Source organism: Phallusia mammillata, chromosome 4 (genome assembly GCF_965637545.1).
Source record: "Phallusia mammillata chromosome 4, kaPhaMamm4.hap1.1, whole genome shotgun sequence".
In the NCBI taxonomy this organism is placed as follows: Eukaryota; Metazoa; Chordata; class Ascidiacea; order Phlebobranchia; family Ascidiidae; genus Phallusia; species Phallusia mammillata.
In genome coordinates this window covers 25,516,520-25,542,975 of record NC_137255.1, presented here as the reverse complement: position 1 = coordinate 25,542,975, position 26,456 = coordinate 25,516,520, and the positions used below count along the sequence as shown (strand labels likewise).

Below are 26,456 nucleotides of genomic sequence, written 5' to 3'. Positions count from 1 at the left end.
GCGACATCAAATTGTCCCCATAAAAGTATTGGCCATAATTTTGGAGTTGTCAGTAATGCTTGGTTTCTCTTTTCTGGTCAACTGTACAATATTTGCAACAGCAGTCGAAAAATTTGGTGCAAAGTTTTAGCTATTTATTAGCTATGGACCAAACCTTTAAGTCAAGCTTTTCTGGTTCGGCCAAAGTAAGAACAAAAACGGGCTTAATTCAGAACCTTGCACTTTGCCACATCTGTGTCGTAGATTCAGATTGGTAAATCTAACTTTACGACTAAATCTTGGGCTATTCTTAACAAAAAATCAGGCACGGGCCTACTGAGACCTAAGTTATTTAGGTTCTGTCACCATTTCACTCTCAGTTTGACTTCTCTGGGCTTGCTGAAATAATGCAAGGTCAGCTTAATAGTAAATTCTTTACAACGTGCATCCCGTTGTACGTGATAAAAGCTGAATTTCTTGCATCAATTCGCACATATCAAAAGAAAAGTACAATACAAAAGTTTATTTGATGAGTTTATATAACGATAAAACTCCAATAGTTTCAAACTAGGGCAATTTTTCGTATAACTTGTCGTTTGAAATGAGATCAATGACCGATGGAGGCTTGTGAAATTCAAGAATGGCGAAAATGGCATAATGAGCGACTTGTCGAACTTGTTGAAGAAAGTTTATTTCGATTCGTGTGAAATAGCATATGACCACACAATTGCAGAGCAAGAATCAAGGCGGAAATGATTGCACAGCGTATGGGACACAAAATAGTAAAGGGCACAATTGATCCGGCTAAACGCACTGCAGCTACATTGCAATTTGATTTGGGTTTATTTCGCTTGGTGAAAGACACAATTGCACTAAAACAATCCACAAGCCGCAAACAAACCACAAGCCGAAAATGGCTGCGCAAAGTGAAAACGACATGGAAGCAAAACTGTGTTGGGCACCATTAGTGCATCATGGCTAAACGCTCTGCAGCTACATCAAATTAAGAAGCGTAGTGTGACTGGGGCTCACAAGAAAGAAGTCGCATTGTGGGTAAACACGGTTCGTTAAATAATAAACAAAATAACAAGTTTCGGCGTCCAAGGTTTCACACTGAAACCAGGTTTTCAGTTATTGTTGAGAGTTAAGTAATGGTGTTTCAGCATTTTCTTGTTTTGCAATAGTCCCGTTTTGGTCTCCAACTTCCAATCTGCGATTTCTGGACGAAACTAGGAACAGCAACAGGACACCCAGTAACACGCAAGCGCATTGAAACGCAAGCACCCCAATACTTCTCCAATGCTGAAACATGACCCTTGCAACTACGCCCATCAGCAAACCAATCATAGTGTGAATAGGGGTCATCAAAGTGTTAACCAGCGTCTCGTCGATGGGATAAGTCAGCTGTGTGACCATTTCAAACAGTATTACAAGAGAAAACCCGGTAAAGAATCCATACAGTGCGTTGGATACGTATATTCCTGGGGTGTTTCTGCAGAGTGCACTAATTGCCATTCCCACAGTTGAAATAAACAAAGATGCAGTTGTACATAATGCAAGAAGTTTATACTTTTTGCAACGATCAACTACTTTTCCACCGATGCTAATGCCAAGGATGGCTCCAACACCAACCATACACATGATATAACCGCTTAACGTAGAAGGTGCAACGTTGTGCGAAATGTGAATTTCAGCAATGATTTCAGACATAAACATATTTTCAATTAACTCCAGTTGAAAAACAATTCCGAGAGCGACAGTTATTAAAGTATATGAAGGTATGGTAAACAGATTCTTCGTTTGCACAAGAAAATCCATCGTAGATCTTTGCACCTTTACCTCATTATTTTTTAGCTCTTGTGCATATGTTGGTGGTGTGGGAGGTTTATCAGTCAAGAAAATTGCAAACAAGGTAGTTACAGCTGCACACATAGCCAGAAGTGCACCGTACATGTAACGCAAATTACTTTGTCCTGCAGCTAAAGCATTGAGGCTTAAAACTTCGCCTTTCAGTAACGTATGGTTTGAAGGTGTTACAAGATACGAAGGAAGAACATAAGCAACCTCAGTTCCAAAGTACATTCCCAGCGTATTCAACGCTATTGCACTGCCAACTTGGTTTTCTGGAAACCAAAGCACAGCAAACGTCGCAGGGAGAGCCAAGCATAAAGTGTCGGCAAGTCCACAAACAAGTTGTCCAAGGACTATCAGAGCAAACAATGAACGGTTAATAAGAGATAAAGTAACAAACAGAAAACCAATTGTCGCACTACCAGAGATTAAAAGTACAAGTTCTTTCAATCCGACTTTATCTTTAAAAATCAATAGGGCAAGAGGAAATACGATAAATATGGCGCTGATGTTTCTTGCGTTGGTGATCCAATCCACTTGTGCTGGTGTTGCGTTGAAAAACTGAACGTAAAACCAGTTGATCTGCCCGTAACTGGCGAACGACTGTCCAGCACAAAACTGCAGCAGAAATATTCCGAAAAGGAAAATCCATCTTCGCTTATACAGCTTTACTTGCGTCATGTTTTTTGTTGGCATTTATATTAGTCACAAAATGTTGCTACACCTTAAGCTTATCTATACCTTTTATGGTTAGCTTAATTTGCAGTCTGGTATAATACATTACATGTGTTACATTTGCATAAACTTTTTAAATACTAGGCGTACAAAATCATCGTTTACAGCACAATTTTAAACCAAAGAACTACATAAGCTGCTAACTCATTTCCGCTTTCGTTTATATCCCTCTTTTCATAACAGCTGTTGTTGTCCGGTTTGCCGAAAATCAATTTCTTGGAAAACAGTTTCTAAAAAGATCGACACCGTTTGAAATTTCTAAGTTCGTTTTCTGAATTTGTAATGCTTTTCAGTAAGTGACAAAAGTTTAAAGTCAAGATTGCTTGACACTAAACCAAAGGGAACTGCGACTAACGGCAGTGGGCACTACACGCAAAAATCCGACGAATTTTTGTGCTACATCCTGTTTGTTCGTGTTGAGTTTTTGCGTGACACATTGATCAAGTAAAAATGACAGAAACTTTCAAAGAATATTTGTGGTTGCTAAGTCCATTTAAACGTTGTCAGTCATCCGAACATGTCGCTGTTGGAAGGAAGTACCGGAGGTTACATGCGAGTAGGTTTACTCTTTTCAGCACGAACCGTTGGAAAATCGTGCACACAAATCCAGTTGTTCGGGGGTGTCATTTTTTTCCACTGCAGACTGGCAACGCTTGCCCTAAAAGCCGTTTACTATCAATGCGTCCGCCGTCGGGCTGCCTTTTTTAGTACAAATATGCGGCTTGGGGTCATGGTGATCTTGTTCACCTAAATTCTTGCTTCGGGCAACCATGTCGATCCGACAGGAATAGAAACCGCATCCTTGTAGACACCAGGCAGCATCGAATTCGAATGGTGGCCTGCTATATCTCCAAACGTTTTAGGCAAAATCAAGCAACAGAAGCAAAGCGATTCCTGTTTCCGACGGCAGTCATGCAACTAATGATAAGGATTTCGGCAAACGGTTTTGTCTACTATGTTACCGTTTCAAACAGAACTAGCCTACACCAATTAAATAAATGTTAACCCAGCAAAAATATGTTTAGTTGCAAATTCGTAAACCGTAACACTCACAGCGAGTGCAAGTAGGTAACGAATAACAGTTTTTCTTTATATTCCAAACGCAACTATAGCAACGATTCTCAACTTTTCTGCCTAGAACTACACCAATCAATCTTTGCATGTATGTAAACAATTTGTGCAGATTTTCCCATAGCTGTTTACCATATCCGCTCGTTTCGACATTCCAGCTCAAAGTTCTGAAAGGAAGTCAAATTGTGTAGCAAGTTAATTCATATGCGTTGCCTAATCCTTTCGCCGACTTTGCAATACTTCCCGTAGCAGGCAGTTAATTGAGGTGCGGATGTGACTCTTTGACCTTATGTTTACGTGCTTCAACACTATAGTTTGACATGTCTTGTGATTTTACGCTGCTTTGTGCAGGAATTGTACGAGAGCCAATCGCAAGAGCACATGTGTATAGTTTAGAGCCTTTACCACATTGTAAAACGGCAATTGTTCAGTTTTCTGGCATTTTATTCTAATTATGTAGTTCATCTGTAAATTCATCTGTATCCACCAATTGTACCCGACACATTTTTTGCGCTTCATAACATTTTAACCTTGCGCAGCTATTTCCGGCTTGGTGATTGTTTTAGTGCAATTGTGTTACTATGTTGTCTTTCACCAAGCGAAAAAAACTCAACTCATTAGCCGGTCGCAATCTTTTGTCAAAGAACAATACACAAAGGACAAGAAGTGCGATATATCTGTGTGGAGATACAAGTATTCTCTCCTGATAAGCTTGGAAGTTTAAGGACAACAATCGATCGGTTTTTGATGGACGTTCTTGCAAGTACTTAACTTTAGCCTTGGAAAAGTTTTGGTACCATGGGTTTTGGCCCTTCTACAGAAATTAGTCTTCGGTAGATTAAGAGTGTTAAGGTCTATCTTGCATGTTAACAATTTTGGGTAAATTGGTAAAACTTTGAGTTTTACACAGGTTATATCGCCACCCGAAACTGTTGGATTCATTTCCAGGACTGCCAAAACAATTCGGTCCATTCAGCTATCATATCGCCGATGTGATTTATTATAGGATCTTTGTATTCAAGATTCATGTAGTCTGGAAATAATTTCCTTTACTGTACATGCGTCCCGTCAAATTGAAGAATAATTGTAATGAATAGAGTCACAAACTGGATGGGTACATTTTAATTCTTCAGCTTCTAACGTAACAAACACTTTGCTGGACTAAAAAACATTTGTGCTAATGCTGTATCGCTGAGTTATTAGCAGAGAGGAATCCAAGTGTGTTACGCAATTATTACGTCACGCATGTTCTGTGGCGTCCCCAGTGTTCGTTTTGTGAGCGGCGACACTCACCGTGACAGGTTAATGCACCTGTAGGTTGGTGCTCGTGGAAGACAGATATGTTTTACCTATCAAATTTTATACGCCGGTTTTTATACTTTTAATGAACATTGCAACAAGTGACAACCACAGGTCTACACCGAACTACAAAGGCGTGTTACAAATGTACAAGCCCGAAGCCGATATATTTAAAAAGCAAAGCACGAAAGTTACATGGGCCAACATTTTTACGACACGTAGCCAAACGTAATGTCACGCTGGGATCAAGCCCGTTTTGTTCAAACTTAGGCTGGCTTACTATATTCACAGATGATTATAGCCAACCGAGCCTTTGTTTTTTTGTTGACAACATTGAAGCGGAAATGACTGCACAGTTTAAAACTACCGATTTCTTTGTTTGTGTAAATGTTTGCTTAACGTTACAACACCAGTACTAACCAGTTTGAAAGTTTCTTTGTGCTTTTCACGAGCGTTTCATATTCAGTCAAAAATAATATTTCTATGGAATTCCGCTTGACGTCATTGCCTCGATGAGTTTCGCTTGATAATTAAAATTTTCTAAAAAAATATTGAATGTGGTAACTTTAGTTAAACCTTTCGTGAAACATATGTTTATTATTGCCAATTAGTTTACTAAAAGTTGACGTTTACATGTTGTCACCCTCTAGGAATGATAACATTAACACCTGATTGCCAAACGATTTCCATCAGCTTATTATGTATTTATGTTGTTGTTATTTTGTCGGACACTGCGAATTGTTTTATGGTAAAGCCGGCATGCCTTGTTTACCTAAGAGAAGGCATTGGTTTAAGCCACATTTTATGCCAGCAAGTCAAAAATATCTTACAAGCTGCAATTAGGCGTTAATTTAATGTTAGTAGATTGTATTTAATAAGGTTAAGATAAGTTTAACAGACTGTTTCCCGTTTAAGTATTCGGTCGTTGTACGACAAGCATGTGTAACCACTTACACAGCTTTGCGGAAATAACAAGTACAAATTCGTCCGGTGAGAGCCGCTAAAAAAGTTAAAAACTAACGCCTAACTTTTTACCGAATAATAAAAATGATGAAAGAAGCTTATATTTTTGCTGTTTACGGTGATTCAAAAACGGTTTCTTATTTTTTAAACATGTAAGCTATAACAATGGTCGCAACCGCCGGTCCGCCGTCCAGTGCCGGTCCGCGAGAAGTTGGTTACCGGGCCGTATACTTTTCAGGTTTAATACTTTGAAATATTTTCCCGTTGCATCCGGGATGATAACCTAAAACTATAGTTTTTGCGTTTTTATTGCTGAATATCGGTCGCTTTTTAAAGGCTATCATACCAACTTCCTGTTTTTGGTCGACTTCCATTTTTAGTTCTAATTACTTTGCTAAACTCTCTTTGAAATCCAGGAAAAGAGCTAATCCACCAATGACGAGGACTTCCATGCTCTGAAATTCCTGCGAATTGTTTAAACATTTTACATGAAATTGTTTGTTTGGATTTTGAAACCCCTTTGAATTCGTTGGAAAAAGAATTTCGATCATTTATTTTTTTTTGCAAAAAAAATTGCAAAAAAATTATAGCTAATTTGTTGAATAGAAAAAAAACCTGTTAGCTGAATAGCCTAAGTCCATCAAAAGTGGATCAGCGTTTATTGCAGTTTATTATAAATACACAATTTTATAAGCAATGGAAAGTGACCAGCAGTTGAAGTTGTATACTCGGAGATGGATTCTTCTTTTCGGATTATTTGTTCTACAATTTTGTGCCGGAATATCATTTGCCAGCTACGGACAAATCAACACTTTTTACGTTCAGTTTTTCAAAGCAACTCCAGGACAAGTGGACTGGATCACCAACGCAAGAAATATCAGCGCCATATTTATCACATTTCCTCTTGCCTTGCTGGTATTCAAGGATAAAATTGGATTAAGAGGATTGGTGCTTATAATTGCTGGCAGTTCGACAATCGGTATTCTGTTTGTTACTTTGTCTCTAATTGACCGTTCGTTGTTTGCTCTGATAGTAATTGGGCAAATCTTTTGCGGACTTTCAGAAACTGTGGGTGTAGCAGCACCATCAACTTTTGCTGTGCTTTGGTTTCCAGAAAATCAAGTCGGAACAGCAATAGCTTTAAATGTTGTCGGTCTGTATGTGGGAAATGAAGTTGGATACACATTGCCTTCATATCTTGTGACACCTTCGAACCATACATTAAAACACAAAGGAATTTTAAGCATTGGGGCTTTAGCAGTAGGACAACGTCAATTGCGTTACATGTATGGAGTATTTCTGGCCATATCTGCAGCTGTAACCATTTTGTTTGTGATTTTCTTGACCGATAAGCCTCCCACACCACCCACGTTTGCACAAGATCTAAAGAATAAAGAAGAAAAAGTTGAAAGGCCTACAATGGAATTCTTCTTAGAAACTAAAAAGCTTTTTTCCATACCTTCATATGATCTAATTTGCATTATCATAGGATTTGTGTTTCAACTTGTCTTAATAGAAAATATGATGATGTCTGAAATCATAGCTGATCTTCACATGGCACATCACGTTTCATCATCTACGTTGAGCGGTTACATCATGTGTACATTCGGCGTTGGCGCCATTCTTGGCCTCACTGTTGGTGGAAAAGTTGTTGACCGTTGTAAGCGATACAAGCTTCTGGCTTTGTGTGGAACGTTTACAGACATCTTGTCACTTTTGGGAATCCTTATCAGTGCAATATACAGAAATACTCCAGGCTTATACGCATGTAACGCATTGTTTGGATTCTTGACCGGGTTTTGTTCTGTGGTTCTGTTTGAAATGGCCACACAGTTGACTTATCCGATAGACGAGACGCTGGTCAACACTTGGATGACCGGAATTCAAACTTTAATAGGTTTGCTGATGGGAATTCTTGCTAGGGTTATGTTCAAACATTGGAAGAGTATTGGGGTGCTTGCCTTTCAATGTGCTTGTGTGCTCTTGAGCATACTGTTATTGATGTTAGTCTCGTCCAGGAATCGCAGACTGGAAGTTGAGAAGAAAAAAGGTGGAGCGAAGACACAACGAGATGCTAGAACGCCGTTGCTTAACTCTCAACAATAACACTTTCGGTTATTATAGTCAAACCGGTATTATGTTGTAAAGCATTTTGTGTTGTTTATGATCTGTTATTGTTTTACATGTTGACTTTAATAGAAATCTAGAATGTGCTAAAGATGAATGTCTACAAAAAATACAACAACATGTTATTCAGAAACAATAGTTCAATGTCAAAAAGAACAATGAAACTTTGACGCAATAAAAAAGAACTTTGAAAAAAAAGATATAGCCTAACTGGGGTTGTCATCCTTAACAAATCCAAAAATAAAGACGGCCAGAAAATATCTAGAGTTTTCTTACAAAACCAACAGCAATTAATTTTTTGGCAAATCTTAGTGTTAAGGCTAGCGGTTTCAACAATCGGCTTTTACTTCAGCCAACATTTCTTGCAGAAAAATTAAACTTACCAATATACAAGTTGCTAGGCCAACAAAGTGTGTGGTGAAAGAAATGCTTAAAGAGACAGAATAAGGACGCAAGTCAAAAACAAGCACATGTGTCAGTAATAAAGACAATTATACTAACCATGAATACAACAATAAAATTAACATGAAATAAAGGAAAAACAAACAAAGAACGTGTTTTGTTTACAATAGTAAATACGAACAGACATTCCTGTAAATACAAATTGGCCCGTCACTTCCTATTTAGAGTGAATAGCGAAATCAATGCACAATTTTACAAAACCCGACGCAGTGACTCACACTAAAACAAGTGGTGATAAATGCAGTGTTTGGGCATAGATGGGGTTTGACCAAAAATGGTCACTGTGATTTTAACAGGCTTCAAAAACTTTTCACAATAAAAAGTAACAATATAAATAGACAGCAGTATTGCTGCAAAAAAAGTTGGTGGTAGTTAAGTTTTAGTCAGGAAAAAAATGTACTATTACAGTCCATAACTCATAAATTAATTTTGAGAAACGTTATCAACAGCATTGTAACAGTGCGTTTTAATGTCTGAATATGTATTTGTCTAAAGTTCGTTTGTCTATCAATTAAAAAAAAACGTTTTATTAGCTCGAAAGTTTATTAAAGTTAGGCCTGACTTAGCTCATTTGTGTCGTAAATTCGTGTACGCTTGCAATTGCTTACACGTTTTTTTAATGAAGGCTTTGTATTGAGTTAGCTTAGAGTCACAAAATGGCTGAAACCAAGTCTTATCGCCTTTACAAGCGTAGGTGGCTGTTCCTTGGCGCTCTCTTTATCCTGCAGTACATGTCTGGAATTTCCTTTGCCAGTTTCGGTCAAATAAGCAGCTTCTACGTTCAGTTGTTCAATGCCTCTCACGCCCAAGTGGATTGGATCACCAACGCAAGGAATATCAGCGGAATCTTGATTACAATTCCGTTGGCATGGCTGATTTTTAAACATAAATTCAGTCTACGGAATATCATTTTGCTGGTAGGCACTTGCCAGACGTTTGGACTGCTTCTAGTAACAGCGTCTCTTGTCAACCGTAACCTTATCTCCATTGCTGTGATTGGACAAATTTTAAGCGGACTGGCTGAAACCGTTGGAGTGAGTGTGCCCTCCATTTTCGCCGTGTTTTGGTTCCCAGAAAGGCAAGTCGGTACAGCCATAGCAGTGAATTTCATCGGGTTGTTTTTGGGTGATGGCACAGGTTACATTTTACCGCCCGCACTTGTCTTTCCAACGCACCGCGGAAATCACAGCACACTTTTATCGGAAGGAAAACTACTCGTGGGACAACGTAGGCTTGTCATCATGTTTGCTTGTTTCACAGTGGTAACTTTGCTAACGACCGTGTTTTTTGCGGTATTTATTACTGATAAACCGCCAACTCCGCCAACAGCCACCCAAGCAAGAGAGGAAACACCGGAAACCATACGCACATTCCGGGACTTTCTTACTGAAACTAAAGTTCTCTTCACAAATGCTTCGTACGTGAAAATCCTAATTGTAATCGGAATTATTTTTCAAATAGTAATTCTTGAAAGCCTAATGATGTCCGAGATTATACGGTCGGTTACTATACATGACAATAGCAACACGACCCATAGAACATCAAACGGCCTCCACCCAAACGTTTTGAGTGGTTACATCATGAGCACGTTTGCACTCGGCTCCATAGTAGGCTTAGCATTTGGCGGCAAGCTGGTGGACAAGTATAAATACTACAAGCAATTCGCAATACTCGGAACAACACTGGTGCTATCGTCTAATGTGGGTATAGCGATCAGCGTACAATTAAACTATCTTCCAATGGTGTACTTCAGCAATTCCTTATTTGGAGTTTTCTCTGGTTTTACTGAAGTCGTCCTGTTCGAAATGGCCACGCAGCTGACCTATCCGGTGGACGAGACGCTGGTCAACACTTGGATGACAGGGATTCAAACAGCAATCGCTTTGCTACTTGGTGTAATCGGCAGAGCTGTGTTCGACCAATTCAAACGTTTCGGAGCTCTACTGTTTCAGTGTATTTGTGTGTTTATTAGTGTTGTCCTTACATGCTTCGTGTCATCCAAAAACCGTAGACTTGAAATGCAAGACATATTGACAGGACGAAACTTGCCTGAAGTGAAGAACCCAAGGAAATCATCAACTGGAATTGACCAGAAAATAACATGAATAATATTTTCCTTGGTTACTAAATAAACTGCAATCGTCCTTCACTTTATATCAAGGCCTTGGCGCAAAAGCGAATAGCAAAAAATCGTGTTTGTTGTGTCATTGATTTAGTTTCAAACATGTACACTTGTAATAATGTATTGATAGATAGAGATATCGGTTTATTTTAATGTTTGCTAATAAATCTTAAGGCGATAAATCGCACTGCAAACTAAACATAACTTATACCACCGTCCTTAATCTCCCAAGCTCCTGGGCTTGTCAGGACAGAGTACGGTAATCTCTGCATTGGTGTCTTGCACTGGAAACAGGAACAACGAAAATATGTATCGAAGTCGACATAAATCCAATACACTAAAGCAGAAAAACAGATTTGTTTCAAAAGTGTGCATAATCGTGTTGTGATATTATGCTATTCAACGAAATGCCTGATACCATTAATGTGCCCTTACGAAAGTATCGGGTGTTGCCTGTCAAAAAAACACAGGCTTCAATTGAAACTTTCTGTTTCGCGTGACACGTACTAACAAACAAGTAGTCAATTCAGATTTCAAAACTTTCCTCAAAAAACACGTATCTGCTATTCAAAGTGTATGTGTAAATACGGATTCACGGCACAATTAACATATGCAGAAGAATTGTTACAAAGTGGTTATGATTGTCCGCGGGTTTTGAAGAGACTTGGTAACCACAAAAATTGCCTAATCGTTCCTTTCAAATCCATTGATGAATGTGTCGCGAAAAACTCCACAGGATGTTGTGAAAAAAAAACGCCTTGAGACAACATGCGTGTCTGCAATGGAACAGATCTTGTAGGCAAACTGTGAGTTTGTCGAGTTACAAATAAATATACGATTTGTAAACTGCAGATGTAGATTGTTTTAAGTAGTTTGTAAAGCGTGGTCGTCGTTCCCTGACGAAGGTATCGCGTACCACAGGAACCGATAATCCAGTAATCGAGTGCCGTTCAACTGGGCGTCGAGCCCCGAAAGGTATTTCATGATCAGAAAAATCGAACGTCAGCAAAACGTTCTGTTTATGCACTCGACGACAGAGTCGCGCCACCTTCTTGTTGACACACCGTCTGTCTCTTTGTACCACCTGGGAGAAATCGACACTCGCAATCGTCTTTTGATACAGGATGGAGCGGAATTGCTGGAGGTACCTCAACAGATGATAGCAAGGACCAAAAATAGTGGCGTTGTAAAATTCCGTGTATTTGGGAACGTTTCTGAGATCACAGGTCTTGAAACACAACAGCCAGGTTTGAGAAGGCACACACCACTTGTATAAAGGAAACAAGGGTTGAGACACCACGGCGTTGCCTAGATAACGTCTCTCGGAATCAGAGAATTCTAGGGCCGTATCTAAAGGATCTTCCAAATCTGACAGATCGTCTTGCCTTTCTTCTAGCTGCTCGTATGGGCCTGACACAGCTTGGGTTAGATCGTAGTTCGAAGAATCACTAAGTTCGCCTTCTAAAATGCCTTCGTCGATTTCTTCTTGGGTAATCAAGTTATCATCAACAGTAGACAAAATTGCAACTCGTAACTGTGCTGCATAACATTCTCCACAAGGTATTTAATCCTTCTCTGTATTTTTTATTTACGCACCAAGTCTCATTTTCTCAAGGTAAAATAGAAGGCCGAAATGGAATAAAACACTAGTTTTTATAGTGAAATTTTCCCTTTTTCCAACGATTATTACAAAGCAGTCCCTTCTTTAAACCACACTTGTTATTCGTTTGTTTTTTACACTTGTTATTCGTTTGCAACTTAAAAACTTGCAAAAAATGCAAAGCCCGAAATAACTATTTCGAAATAACTAGCTTGCGCAACTGCCCAGCACAGTGTGGTCCAACTTTATTGTGTTGCGGGCCATAAAATCGTTAACTTACTTCGCGGGCCAAGGTCTGAAATTTTCGCAAGTAAAACTTTGTTTCTGGCACAAACGTCAGGGTGACTATACACCGTTTTTAATCAACAGATAATTTTACTTTTATTTGTTATAGTTGTATACCGTTAAAATCATTATGCTTCTAATCTGGTACAAAAAAATGCCCACACGGTTTGTTGCCCGGTCATGCGTCACAATGGGATATTTTACAGCATTTTGTGTTCCTTAATTATCACATTTTGAAACATTGAAAACAAAAATTATAGTTGTCATTAAAACGTTGGACGTTCGCGGGCCAACAAAATTATCTCGCGGGCCACAATTGGCCCGCGGGCGTGCAGTTGGACCACGCTGGCCCAGCATATGGCCAGGCGGCTCTGGCACAACAGGAAAACGGGTACATGAACTAGTGTGGGAATAGCGACACTGAACATAACATTCCAACTGTTACTGAATCACAAGAAGTTACGAGCAAGTAAATAACACAACGCGATGTCCGATGTCGCCAGCAGGCACATGGATTTCACAATTCTGCTAAGTTAATCTTGCAAAGTTGACAATTTCATTGCAGACGAACACATTACAATAGTGAGAAACATGTTTGCAAGAATTGCAGCATTTGCCACGTTATCCAAACAACCAAAGTGGCAAAACGATGGTTTAAAAACACGTGACCGCTACAAGCTCGAACAATGCTTTCGATTAACGTTCTTGGAGCAACCCGAAATGCATTTGTTGGATATTTGCGAGGACAAATGGTTTGGTAAACTTGATGCCACGATAAACATTGCCAAGATGATTTTAACACAGTTTAAGTAGTCCTTTAGGCACTGTTCGATTGTTTTGTTTCCACTGCGTTCTTTTGCGTGTCCTGTGGACAGCCGGATTAACCATTAGGCAAAGTAGGCCTACAGGCCAGTCAAAAATCCAGGCCACTTTGAAATCAGTAGAAATTTAGTCATGTTTTCAAAATAATTATTTTCTAAACTAGTAAGTATTTATCTTAATAGCTCTGTTTGATTGACCTCCAACAACTAGTTAACGCCTTTTCAATAGCAAAAACGCGCAAAGTTGTCATTTAGTTAGGCATATGACCAAGTTTTTGCACGGTGCCCTATGTTATAGTTGCAATAACGATCTTTGTGACAATGATTTGGCAACACTGATAATTCTATTTTTTTAGTTGGCAACCCTGATTTTCGATCCACTTATAAAATGTGCCTACAGGCCAGCAGACCCTTAATCCAGCACTGCCTGTGGAAACGTTCTTATCTTATCGTTGTTGTTTTTTCCCCCGAGAAAACTCTCAGTCTCAAATCAGTAGTGGCGTTGTAGCCGTTGCAGAGTCTTGTGTGTTTTAACTGCAGCATAGCTGTATCCGTTTTTATTCTGTTAATATTTTACATTTTTCATCATTTTATATCGTGATTTACTTATTTACTGTTTAGGACTGACGATCCCATATATTTGGGAGAAATCGAATTCGAAGTGTTTCGCATAAGAAATATACAGACTGATTTAAGTGTGTGCTAAATTTGTCAGCTATTTAACGTCTATATATGTGACACGAATCGTCTGTTGAGCAACCGTGGATCAGGACGATTTCTGTATTAGTGCATCGTTATTGTTTGTTGCGCATTTCGGGTGGTTTGTACCAACAAAGAAGTAATCAATTCAGATTAAAAAACATCCTTCGACAAAAAATCTGCAAAACAACGTAGAAACACAAATCTACATTTACAAACATATGCAGATTGTCGGCGAGTGTTGAAGAGACTTATTGGTAACTACAACATTGCTTAATCGTTCCTGTCAATTCCTTTGATGAATGTGCAGCAAAAAAACTTAACAGGATGTTGGGAAAAAATCTTTTTGATGCAACATGCGTGTCGCAGTTCAACAGATTTTGTAGGAATTCAGTGAGAGCGTGGAGTTGAAAATAAACACACGATTTGTAAATTGCAGATTTTCTTAAAATGTTAACCACTGTATAAACAAATGCTGTAGAAAGAAAATCTGCCTAGACTATATAAGGCTTGGTTATCAATAGGGCAAATATTTTTTGACTTGTCAAAAAACGTGCAAAATTTTGGTAGGTCCCAAGTCATTTTACGGCAGCTGCAGGTTAGGTGCAGCTCTTGCTTCGGTTTTGCTTTAGATACTTCATGTATCTTTCGTTTATACAAATGTATTGAATAATTTTCGTTGTGTCTTAGCTGCAGTTTTTTGGCAGTGATTTTTAATTAGCTCATTCCCTTTTCAGAATAGGTTAGGTCTATGTTCAGATTTTTGCCCTTCTGTTAGACTTTTGCACATTCTTTCGCTCTAGTTAGATTAGCCTAGCCATATTTTAACTTTTTGAACGATAATGCGTAATTTAACTACTTGAATTCTTCATAGATCAAAATTTTGTCAAAAAAAAGTTTTTTAAGGTCAAAATTTGTCAAAATTTTCAATTTGTAGGTCAAAATTTTTCGTTTTTTAGGTCAAAAAATAATTGCCCTAGTTATCAATTAAATTAAAAACAAAACCACTGAAATAGGAACTTGCTATAATAGTTTTGCGAAGAGGCACTGAAATAAAGTTGGTCTAGAATGCAGTCTCAAGACGTTTTCAAGTGGTACAAACGAAGATGGGCTTTCCTCGTTGGACTCTCGATTTTTCAGTTTTTCGCCGGAATCTCATTTGCAAGTTATGGCCAAATCAGCAACTTTTACGTTCAGTTCTTCAATGCTTCGCACTCACAAGTGGATTGGATCACCAACGCAAGAAACATTAGCGCCATATTCATCACCATTCCGCTTGTTTGGCTGATTTTTAAAAGAAAAATTGGATCAAGAAACTTGATACTGATAATGGCGGGCAGTTCCACACTCGGCCTTCTGTTAGTAACTCTATCTCTGATTGACCGCTCTTTGTTTGGTTTAATAGTAATGGGGCAAATCTTATGTGGCTTGGCTGAGACTATCGGTGTAGCTATGACATCAATCTTTGCTGTTCTATGGTTTCCAGACAATCAGATCGGGACTGCAATTGCAATCAACTCCTTAGGAATAGCTGTTGGCGATGGAACAGGTTATGTTTTACCACCTTTCCTAGTTCAACCTTTTAACAAAACCAGGACATATGGCGAAAACCTGACATCACAAGAACTCACATCCGGAAAACGACAACTGCGCTACATGTACGGTTCGTTTCTGGGCATATCTGCTTTCGTTACCATCTTGTTTGCAATTTTCATCACTGATAAACCTCCTACACCACCAACTTTTGCACAAGACAAAAAAACTGATGTACAACAAGAACCAAGAACATTCAAAAATTTTATAATTCATGCCAAACTGCTTTTTTCAAACTGGTCGTACATCATAACATGCATTACGATCGGGTTGGTAATGCAGATGGTTTTGGTGGAAAATATGATGATGTCTGAAATCATAGTAGACATGAATATTACAAGTAACATCTCTTCTGAGCGACTAAGTGGTTACATTATGAGTATGTTTAGTTTAGGTGATTTGATCGGAGTAATTTTGGGCGGAAAAGTTGTTGATCATTTCAAAAATTACAAAGTTCTTGCAATGTCTGGGATAGCAGCCGTTTTCCTTAGCACAGTTGGAATTATTCTAAGTGTAATGTTGAAAAGCACAATTGGCATGTACATATGCAATGGATTATTTGGCGTATTTGTCGGGTCAAGTTTTGTAGTCCTGTTGGAAATGGCCACACAGCTGACTTATCCAATCGACGAGACGCTGATCAACGCTTGGATGATTGGAATTCAAACGGGGTTCGCTTTGCTTTTGGGCGTATTGGGAAGAAGTGCTTTTAATATCTGGGGAAGCCTTGGTGTTCTATCGTTTCAGTGTGCAGGCATATTTGTAGGTCTTGTTTTCTGCTGTCTGGTTTCGCCCAAAAATCGAAGATTAGAAGTGGAAAGAAATCAAATCAACATCCAAACTCCACTGCTGGCTTCAAACAATTAATATAGCTCAGCTTTCGTGTCTTTTTCATTATACAGATTACTATAATTTTTGTGATTTGTTTGTTGTTTGTATTGCTGTAGTAAACAGAAATCTACAGTTGCTAACTGATGCAGTTCAATGATCATCGTGTATGTTCTATAAGCCATGAAGAATTAGAAGCTTATGCGAAACTACTAGCATCTAACTTCAATCTTTTCGCGTCGATAATAATGAAGTTTAATTGAAAATTAGTCTTTTGTATGAGTTAGTAAGTTTGTACGCGACTTTTCGAAGTGTATTTTGTCTGATTTGGATGAGCAAATTGCAAACATTAACTCTACTTCAAGAAACAATTAATGTCAATGGATTAGCATTACTGGATGTGGCCATAACTTAAAGGGCCCCAGCAGCGGCGATGTGACTTTTTCTACATTTTAGATATTTAGAATTGCCATAATTCAGGGATTCCGAATCACTAATTTTTTTGGTCCTATGATTTGTCGTTTTCGAGATATTCAATCAAACAATGAGCTCTCGAGCGACACCTTGGTTCAAAATGTAGCAGCGATTGTTACGTCACCTCGTACCAACTTCTAACAATGGCGTTGATCAGCTGTTGTTTTAGCTTTGATGCGTACATTTTTTTATTGTTTACAACTGATAAAATTAACGTAGATACTTAGTTGACAGTTAAGCAATAAATAACAACTGTTTGCTTAAAAAGGTAGGTGTTTTGTTGTTGACAAAAGCTATTTTCCACGTAACAGAATTATTGTAGGTGTTTATGTACTAACTGTGTGATAATGGAGGAGAGAAAATTATGCGTTTGTTGCCATGAAATTAGTAAGTGCAACAGCAGTTAGCCAAGTTCAACGAATATTCTGAGTCGAATCTGCTTTGTATAAAAGCACATCCTGGATTTGAATCTATATGTCTCAACGTGTATGTATTAGAAGCAGCATGTTATAGATTTAAACGTCAATTCGGAAATCAGGATGAGGGTAACACCTATCACGAGTAAGTTTTACTGTACTAACCACTAACATGCAATATGCCACCAGCAACCTCTATGTATTCAGGCGTTACAGATATACTGCCTACAGAAAATTTGTTGAATGGTGGTGGGGAAGACTTCAGAGTTACGTTGCCAGACTGACAGCCACTTGTCAACTATAAGTTGTGAATTGCCTTGTGACGTTGCTGCACAACAATACATGTGGTTGCATAAGCTTTTCACCCAAGGTCCCAACTCTTTGCAACATGCTTTGTTAGAAAGTGCTGTCAGTTTCTTTTGGATTCCTAAAATTAAAACCATAAAAACAAATATACTGGTGTATGCTCATCTTTTATTTCTAACATATATACTTGTAGCTACATGCCAAACATCAAAATAATGTTTTGTTTGTGACAATTCTTCACCAATGTATTTAATGATTTGTGGACGCCTGTCAGTAACAAAGGCTTTAATAAACAATCACTTGCTTGTGATGTTTTCAATGCATCCCAAGAATCCTTCTTTTTCCATATCATTGCTGTTTACCACTTTACTCTAGAAAATATTATATACCATCTAAATACCTGAACAAGGTTAATAGCAACATTTTTATTGTTGCAAAGATCCATCATTGTGTATGTACCAAATTTAGCTGAGTGTCCAGAGAAATCTGCAGTTAATTTACTTCTGGTACACCATTTAAGAGGTGAAGAAGTTTTTTTTTACACACAATGTATTTTGGTTCATAGCTTAGATTGGGTGGTTCCCTACATGAAAATGTATTGATATTATTACACCTTTTTTTTCATAACCACACTTTTTTGTTATTACCAAGTAAATGGCATGACAATAAACTAAATTAGTATAACATAATGGTAATATTAAAGACTTTAATGTTAAATGAGATTATAAAACAATTAACTAAAGCATACCATACGCTGTGCGGCTACTTTTCTTGCAGCTGCTCTCAATGGCATTTCTTGCTGAAATAGCATTTGGCTTTAAAGCCCGGTTTACACCAAGCGCGAACGCGAACGGCTCTTTTTTTCCTCACGCGAATGACGCGAAAATCGAGGTTTACACCAGGCGCGAACTTTGCGAACAAAGCTCTTTCGTCCGCTCATCCGGCGGTGATGCACTGCCAATATATGATAAGACTTGCAATTAATTTCATGGAATTGTGTTTAGTTGTTGCATGTGAAGGGTTAATCGAACAATAATACACAATACAAAGCCTATGACCATTAAAGATGTGGTTTTGCAACTGATACTAGTAAAATCGCTCCTAAACCAAAGTCGTTGTTTATGTAATGCTAAACTACTACTCTGTGCAGCTAATTTAAGAAATTGTTCTCTTAAGTATTCGTGCGTCTTTTTTATCTTGATTGTTTGCACTCTAAAACTTAACATGTACCATTTTTGGGGATAAAATACAACAAAGTTAATACCTATTTAAGTTTCCAAAAACTATGTTATTTCCTATTTAATCTACCTGGTGCGTCTGTACATTGGAAAACTTGGTTCCAGACATATTAATTCTGATACCACTGCACCTATTCTATCACCATTTCAAAGTGGTATATTGATCATGTGCTTTTTGATATGACAGCGCGATTTATGACTGTCCAGCACTTTTATGAGTGATATATTTTTACAATTTGCATCAATTGACATTGTGTAATAAGTTGCAGCGCCTAAACCTCCTTATGACAACAAAGTAACCGACATAAATGAGCAAGACTGATCATTCCTACATATTCTGGGCCAAATTCTCGCGCGAAGCGCCGTTTCTGTTGCTCACGGAGCAACCCAGACGCGAAGCGCGCAAACGAGAGAAGCGCGAAATGGGACTTCCCCACGCGTTGCTTAAACAGAGAAAGAAATTTCGCGTTGCTCGCTTCGCACGCGCTTGGTGTAAACCGGCCTTAACACCAGAACTTTTGCCATACCCCTGTCATACTGCATTTTGTTTGTGAAACATTCATCTGTGAAATGTAGGCTACAAAGAACACTGTATTCCGTTGGTCCCTTCCATTTTTTTCACGTTAACAAATTTAATCCAAGCTGACCGCAATCGCTTTATATTTGGAAAGCGAAAAAGTGTCATTTTGCTGGCCTTTTGATTTCCTCTCGAATTGCAACCATACAAAGAACACACTGCAGGCATTTTTGCACACTTGAGTGTAAAAATGAAAACATTTAAACACCAAAATAGCTAAACTGACTAACGTATTTGGCGTCGCAGAACGTTAACAACCACCGACTACAAACAAGCTCCAAACCAAGTTGGTACGAGGTGACGTCACATGACGTTCGAACTAAGTGACAAAATATCCGCTAGGTGTCTGTGTTTAGATTTAAAACGTAAATATTTGACTAGTGACTTTGATTTTTGTGGTTTTAAACCTGAAATCGTGTTTATAAAAATACGACAAACAACATATTAAAAAATAATTTTCCGGTGCCGGGGCTCTTTAATGTATATTTAAGATTTGCAAACAAATATTTGGAAAAAGTGCTTTCACAAAAACAAGACGCATCATTTAAACTAGGGGGAAAATCAGAGGTTTTTAAAACGAAAGGAAAACAAGATCACGGAAACGTAAGAAGCAATTTGCATAAAAAGCAACAAATGTGATTCAAATTGTTGCGTGAATTTTGCATACAGAGTCAGTTGAACATACACAAACATTTTTCAATACGAAAAAGATGTATTTATGTATGTACTGTACTCTAAAAAAAAGTCGTCTTAATATAGGCTTGTTGTTTTACAAAAAGGCAGTATTAATATACGTTCTGTAGTCTTACGAAAAGGCAGTGTTAATATATGTCCTACAGTTTTACAAAAAGGCGGTATTAATATATGTCCTCGAGTTTTACGAAAAGGCCATGATAAGATATGTCCTGTAGTCTTATGAAAAGTCCGTACTAATATATATCCTGTAGTCTTACAAAAAGAGCCGTGTAATTTATGTTCTCTAGTCTGTATCACATAGCAAGATAACTTTCCAGCATACACTACACTTGGTTATCCAATGGCGTAACGATTTCTCAGTGGTTCGTGCCAGCACAAAGCAACTACAAATGACTTAGCCAAAACCTTTTTCAAAAAGCACCAAACGATATGAACGTCATAGTAACTGAACAGACGCAGCAATCACAAACCGCAAACACGTCTCGACGCGTGAAAACAGGATGCTGTAAATTATTCCATCTTGTTGCTAGTTACAATATCTTTGTCGAGTTTATCTCGAACCAAGTTTTCTTTGCTCGTTTTCAATTCTTCGCGTTTTTGCCGGCACGAGTATTTGTTTTCGAAGATTTTGTGCTGTGGCAACTTACCTGAAAATGGAAAGCTGATTGCATTGAAATGTTCCTATAACACCAAAGCTTTAATTAAGGCATCAGTGACTTGTATTAAGAACTTTTTTCTCTGAATGCATTAAGTAGCAACGAAGACTTTTTTCAAAAAAATATATTGTTGTAATGGAAATATTGTGTCGTCAGCTAAAACAGTGCGTTGTTTAATTGAATTTTGTTGTAAATCGGTATTGCAGAGTTCGAACCCTTGCAAACATAGGAACGCCGTCTCAGGCAATAGATTGATTAGGCTGGGGTTGCGATGTGAAGTTAACACCGTCACAAAAAACTGCTGGGACAGTGACTGACAAAAATGACAAGACAACCAATGGAGGTAATCTGTGTTTAGCTTAAGAAACCAGTATGGCTGAATGGTTACCAAATGCAGACACTACATTACAAGTCGTTAAAGCAATATCTTTGATGACAATTGAGAAAAAGCAGTGGCTTTTAAAGAAAGTGTAGTTCTAGGTCGTACATACACGACTGAATTAAATTGTTGGCTGTGGCAAAGTTATCTCTGGGACAAATTTAAATTACGGTTTAAGTCAAAAAATGTACTTTAGAAACGGTTTTCAATAGCAAAAATCATAGTGAACGTTGCGAAAGAAACAGGAACAATATGAATATGTATCGAAGTCGAAATAAACTGAATGCACTAAAGCAGAAAAAAAGATTTGGTTTAAAAGTGTACATAATCGTGTTAAGATATTATGCTATTCAAAAAAAGCATGATACCATTCATGTGCCCTTACTAAAGTATCGGGTGTCGCCTGTCGGATTAAACCAGGCTTCAATTTCAACTGTCTGTGACGCATTTCGGGTGACACGTACTTCCAAAGAAGTAATCGATTCAGATTAAAAAACTTCCCTCCACAAGAGATTCCGCTAAATAAAGTACAAGCATAAATACGGTTCCACATTACAAACATATGCAGAAGTATTGTTACAAAGTGGTTATGATTGTCGACGGGTTTTGAAGAGACTTGGCAACTACAAACATTGCTTAGTCGTTCCTGTCAATTCCTTTGATGAATGTGTAGCGACACACTCTACAGGATGTTGTTCAATAGTCGTCTTGGTGCAACATGCGCGTCTGCAGTTAACAATTTTTGCAGTCAAAACTTTTCCAGTCAAAAGTAGACATACGATTTGTAATTGATTTATTGAAAATGTCCACCACTGCTGTACAAACAAATACTGCAGAAAGAAAATTAAGAATATCTGTCTACATAGGGCTTGGTTATCACTTTAATTAAAACAAAACCACTGAAATAGTAACTTGCTACAGTATTTTGCAAAGAAGCACTTAAATAGTATTAAAAAGGTGATAAGAAAGTTCTATACTAGAATGGAGTCTCAAGACGTTTTCAAGTGGTACAAACGAAGATGGGCTTTCCTCGTTGGACTCTCGATTTTTCAGTTTTTCGCCGGAATCTCATTTACAAGCTATGGTCAAATCAGCAACTTTTATGTTCAGTTCTTCAATGCTTCGCACTCACAAGTGGATTGGATCACCAACGCAAGAAACATTAACGCCATTTTCATCACTATTCCGCTTGTTTGGCTGATTTTTAAAAGAAAAATTGGACCAAGAAACATGATACTAATAATGGCGGGCAGTTCCACACTCGGCCTTCTGTTAGTAACTCTATCTCTGATTGACCGCTCTTTGTTTGGTTTAATAGTAATGGGGCAAATCTTATGTGGCTTGGCTGAGACTATCGGTGTAGCTATGACATCAATCTTTGCTGTTCTATGGTTTCCAGACAATCAGATCGGGACTGCAATTGCAATCAACTCCTTAGGAATAGCTATTGGCGACGGAACAGGTTATGTTTTACCACCCTTCCTAATTCAACCTTTCAACCAAACCAGGACATATGGGGGAAAGCTGACATCACAAGAACTCACATCCGGAAAACGACAACTGCGCTACATGTACGGTTCGTTTCTGGGCATATCTGCGTGCGTTACCATCTTGTTTGCAATTTTCATCACTGATAAACCTCCCACACCCCCAACTCTTGCACAAGACATAAAAACTGATAAACAACAAGAACCAAGAACATTCAAGAGTTTTATAATTCATGCCAAACTGCTTTTTTCAAACTGGTCGTATATAATAATCTGCATTACGATCGGGTTGGGAATACAAATGGTGTTGGTGGAAAATATGATGATGTCTGAAATCATAGTAGACATAAATATTGCAAGTAACATATCTTATGAGCGACTAAGTGGTTGCATCATGAGTATGTTTAGTTTAGGTGATTTGATCGGATTAATTTTGGGCGGAAAAGTTGTTGATCATTTCAAAAATTACAAAGTTCTTGCAATTTCTGGGATAGCAGCCGTTTTCCTTAGCACAGTTGGAATTATTCTAAGTGTAATGTTGAAAAGCACAATTGGCATGTACATATGCAATGGATTATTTGGCATATTTGTCGGGTCAAGTTTTGTAGTCCTGTTGGAAATGGCCACACAGTTGACTTATCCAATCGACGAGACGCTGGTCAATGCTTGGATGATTGGAATTCAAACGGGGTTCGCTTTGCTTTTGGGTGTATTGGGAAGAAGTGCTTTTAATATCTGGGGAAGCCTTGGTGTTCTATCTTTTCAGTGTGCAGGCATATTTGTAGGTCTTGTTTTCTGTTGTCTGGTTTCGTCCAAAAATCGAAGATTAGAAGTGGGAAGAAATCAAATCAACATCCAAACTCCATTGCTGGCTTTAAACAAATAATATATCCGGCGTTTATTTTCTTTTTTATAGATCAATTGTTAATTTGTTTGTTTTGCTGTAGTAAACAGAAACCCACAGTCATTGCCTCATGTAGTTCCATGATCATCGCTTGTATACTATAAGACGTGAATAAACAAAACCTTTATGCGCAACTATAGGCATTTGACTTTAGTCCTTTCGTGTCGAAAGTAATCAAGTTTCAGTTAAGACAAAGATAAATAGCTGGGATCAGCCCTGAAGCGTCTATGTAGACCAGCGATCACGGCACACCCGCATAGAATTCATAGTACACCATGCATTTTAAAGACGCAATACCGAATCAGCCGGCCACCATGCATTCACAACCAAGGCGTGCACAAGTTTAATTTAAAATTAAAAGTATTTGCTATAGAGCCAGTATCTAGTTTGTCCACGACTTTTTCAAAGTTGATTTTGTCTCATTTGAAACAGTGGTTTGGAATGTACAAATTGAGAGTTTAACGATTTCTTAGTAGTTCGTGCCAGCACGAAGCAAGGTCGAACAACCATGTGACATAGTCCAAACTTCCTTCAAAAAGCATTAAACGAGTTGAATGCAATGGTTTAGTCGAGTACACTTAGCAACCACAAAGCTTCCGTGAAAGTTTCTGTCAAATTAATTCATGAATGCGTTGAAAGACTTGTTGCGTTAAAATGCTTGTACACGTGAACACCAGACGCTGTGAAAAAACCCGCCTATTGGCTTGTGGGTGCAGCATACTACCCGCAAATAAAGTCTTTCTGTGAGCCAGCAACAGTTAGGTTGAGCTCATACTGAATCAAAATTTGCAATTTTTTAGTTATTCGCTTCTTTACCGCCAACGAGTATAACATGCAGTTTTTCAGTGCATTGTGCCTGGGGCACCTTAGTTTCGCATAACCTTGCCTGAAGGACAATTAGAACACCCATTGCATGCATTGCGCCTATGATAGCAAAGTTTTATATGGAGGAAAGCAGCCTGTTTTGAGGCATTTCCTTTCGATATCCCAGTACAGCAACGTGATCTTGGTAGTGAGTTGCAACGCGACCTTTGCAGCCATATTTCTTCAAATCTTTTTAATATCAGTCTCGCGTCAACAAAAGCTAAATTGAAGCAAATGATTTTGGATTATGCGATGAGCCACCATTGCAAAGTTCTGAAATTTCACAGAATTAGGACATTTTCAGGCAATAGATTAAGTTTTTCAGAAAAGGTAACTTCGCCACTCAAAACATACAGTTTTTAGCACAAAGCAACCAGCATTGTATAACACAGACCGAATGCAGAAAATACATTATAATTGGTTAATACCATACTCTGCTGAAAATTTTATTCAAAAAACAAAATCTTACTACGACAGAATCTAGTCATAATTAGAAGTGAACATGAATTCTGACGCACGGGAAATTCGGCAAGGGTCATTCAAGTGGTATAAACGAAGATGGGCTTTCCTCGTTGGACTGTCAATTTTTCAATTCTTTTCAGGAATCTCATTTGCAAGCTATGGTCAAATCAACAACTTTTACGTTCAGTTCTTTAACGCAACCCCAGAACAAGTGGATTGGATCACTAACGCAAGAAATATCAGCGCCATATTTATCACCTTCCCGCTTGCATGGTTCATCTTTAAGGGAGACATTGGATCAAGAAACCTAATATTGATAATCGCAGGTAGTTCCACACTTGGCCTTCTTTTAGTAACTTTGTCCTTGGTTAGCCGATCTTTGTTTGCTTTAATAGTAATGGGACAAATCTTATGTGGATTGGCTGAGACTGTCAGTTTATCTGTGACGTCCAGCTTTGCTGTTCTCTGGTTTCCAGAAAGTCAAGTCGGCACTGCAATCGCAATCAACTTGATAGGAATATCTATTGGCGATGGAACAGGTTACTTTTTGCCCGCGTTACTTGTCCCTTCAGCCAATCAAAAAATTCTAACATCAAATGAGCTTGCATCAGGACAACGTAACTTACGCTATTTGTACGGTTCATTTCTGGGTATATCTGCAGTAGCAACCGTCTTGTTTACAATCTTCATCACTGACAAACCTCCCACACCACCCACACTTGCACAAGACATAAAAACTGATGAACAACAGGAACCAAGAACATTTAAGAATTTTTTTAATCAAACCAAAATACTGTTCACGAACTGTTCGTATATCATAGTCTGCATCACGATCGGGTTGATAATACAAATGGTGTTGGTGGAAAATATGATAATGTCTGAAATCATAGTAGACATGAATATTGCAAGTGACATCTCTCCTGAGCGACTAAGTGGTTACATCATGAGTGTGTTTAGTTTGGGGGATTTATTTGGTGTGATTTTGGGCGGAAAAATTGTTGATCGTTGCAAAACATACAAAGTCCTTGCAATATCCGAAACAGCAGCTGTTTTTCTAAGCACAGTTGCAATTGCTCTTAGTATCATGTTCAAAAGCACAACAGGAACGTACATATCCAACGGATTATTTGGCATATTTGTTGGATTGGCTAGTGTAGTTCTGTTTGAAATGGTCACACAGCTGACATATCCGATCGACGAAACGGTGGTCAATATTTGGATGTCCCCCCTTCAAGCATCGGTTGCTTTGCTTTTGGGTGTATTAGGAAGAACCATGTTTCAGCTTTGGGGAAGCCTTGGTGTAGTTTCCTTCCAGTGTGCTGTCACGCTCCTGGGGCTTGTGTTATGTTGCTTAGTTTCGCCCCGAAACCGAAGATTGGAAGTTGAAACAACTCAAAATGACATTAAAACTCCACTAATTACCACAAACAAGTCCTAAATCGAACTTTATTTGATTGTAGGTTTTCGGTGTGACTTGTGTTCTTGCCTTTTTCTTAACTGGATTTCGAGTTATTCTGAAGATATATTATTTAACTGTTATAAATAGAAAATATGTATTACGC

General features: G+C 38.3%; 6 protein-coding genes and 1 long non-coding RNA gene across 7 annotated transcripts; 5 read left to right on the top strand and 2 right to left on the bottom strand.

The window, feature by feature from the left end:
- Nucleotides 1–505: 505 nt before the first annotated feature.
- Nucleotides 506–2,590, bottom strand: LOC145224122 (choline/ethanolamine transporter flvcr2a-like). Its single transcript, XM_080090552.1, has one exon. The coding sequence runs from the start codon at nt 2,524–2,526 to the stop codon at nt 1,111–1,113; it is 1,416 nt and encodes a 471-aa protein (XP_079946678.1). The 5' UTR covers nt 2,527–2,590; the 3' UTR covers nt 506–1,110.
- A 4,004-nt stretch (nt 2,591–6,594) lies between these two features.
- Nucleotides 6,595–8,004, top strand: LOC145223677 (choline/ethanolamine transporter flvcr2a-like). Its single transcript, XM_080090074.1, has one exon. It carries the CDS (start codon nt 6,595–6,597, stop codon nt 8,002–8,004), a length of 1,410 nt encoding a protein of 469 aa, XP_079946200.1.
- A 1,139-nt stretch (nt 8,005–9,143) lies between these two features.
- LOC145223676 (putative MFS-type transporter C09D4.1) lies at nt 9,144–10,592 on the top strand. The gene has a single exon (XM_080090073.1). The coding sequence runs from the start codon at nt 9,144–9,146 to the stop codon at nt 10,590–10,592; it is 1,449 nt and encodes a 482-aa protein (XP_079946199.1).
- A 3,269-nt stretch (nt 10,593–13,861) lies between these two features.
- On the top strand, nt 13,862–16,688 carry LOC145224751 (choline/ethanolamine transporter FLVCR1-like). The gene has a single exon (XM_080091336.1). The coding sequence runs from the start codon at nt 15,083–15,085 to the stop codon at nt 16,472–16,474; it is 1,392 nt and encodes a 463-aa protein (XP_079947462.1). The 5' UTR covers nt 13,862–15,082; the 3' UTR covers nt 16,475–16,688.
- A 1,094-nt stretch (nt 16,689–17,782) lies between these two features.
- Nucleotides 17,783–18,441, bottom strand: LOC145224752 (uncharacterized). The gene is made up of 2 exons (XR_013859738.1): nt 18,380–18,441; nt 17,783–18,002 (listed from the first exon to the last, which is right to left on the bottom strand). It is a non-coding gene; the product is annotated as an uncharacterized LOC145224752 (long non-coding RNA).
- A 3,481-nt stretch (nt 18,442–21,922) lies between these two features.
- On the top strand, nt 21,923–23,699 carry LOC145225381 (choline/ethanolamine transporter FLVCR1-like). The gene has a single exon (XM_080092062.1). The coding sequence runs from the start codon at nt 22,159–22,161 to the stop codon at nt 23,548–23,550; it is 1,392 nt and encodes a 463-aa protein (XP_079948188.1). The 5' UTR covers nt 21,923–22,158; the 3' UTR covers nt 23,551–23,699.
- Nucleotides 23,700–24,864: 1,165 nt separating this feature from the next.
- LOC145223030 (choline/ethanolamine transporter flvcr2b-like) lies at nt 24,865–26,354 on the top strand. The gene has a single exon (XM_080089323.1). It carries the CDS (start codon nt 24,935–24,937, stop codon nt 26,330–26,332), a length of 1,398 nt encoding a protein of 465 aa, XP_079945449.1. The 5' UTR covers nt 24,865–24,934; the 3' UTR covers nt 26,333–26,354.
- The last annotated feature ends 102 nt before the right edge of the window (nt 26,355–26,456 follow it).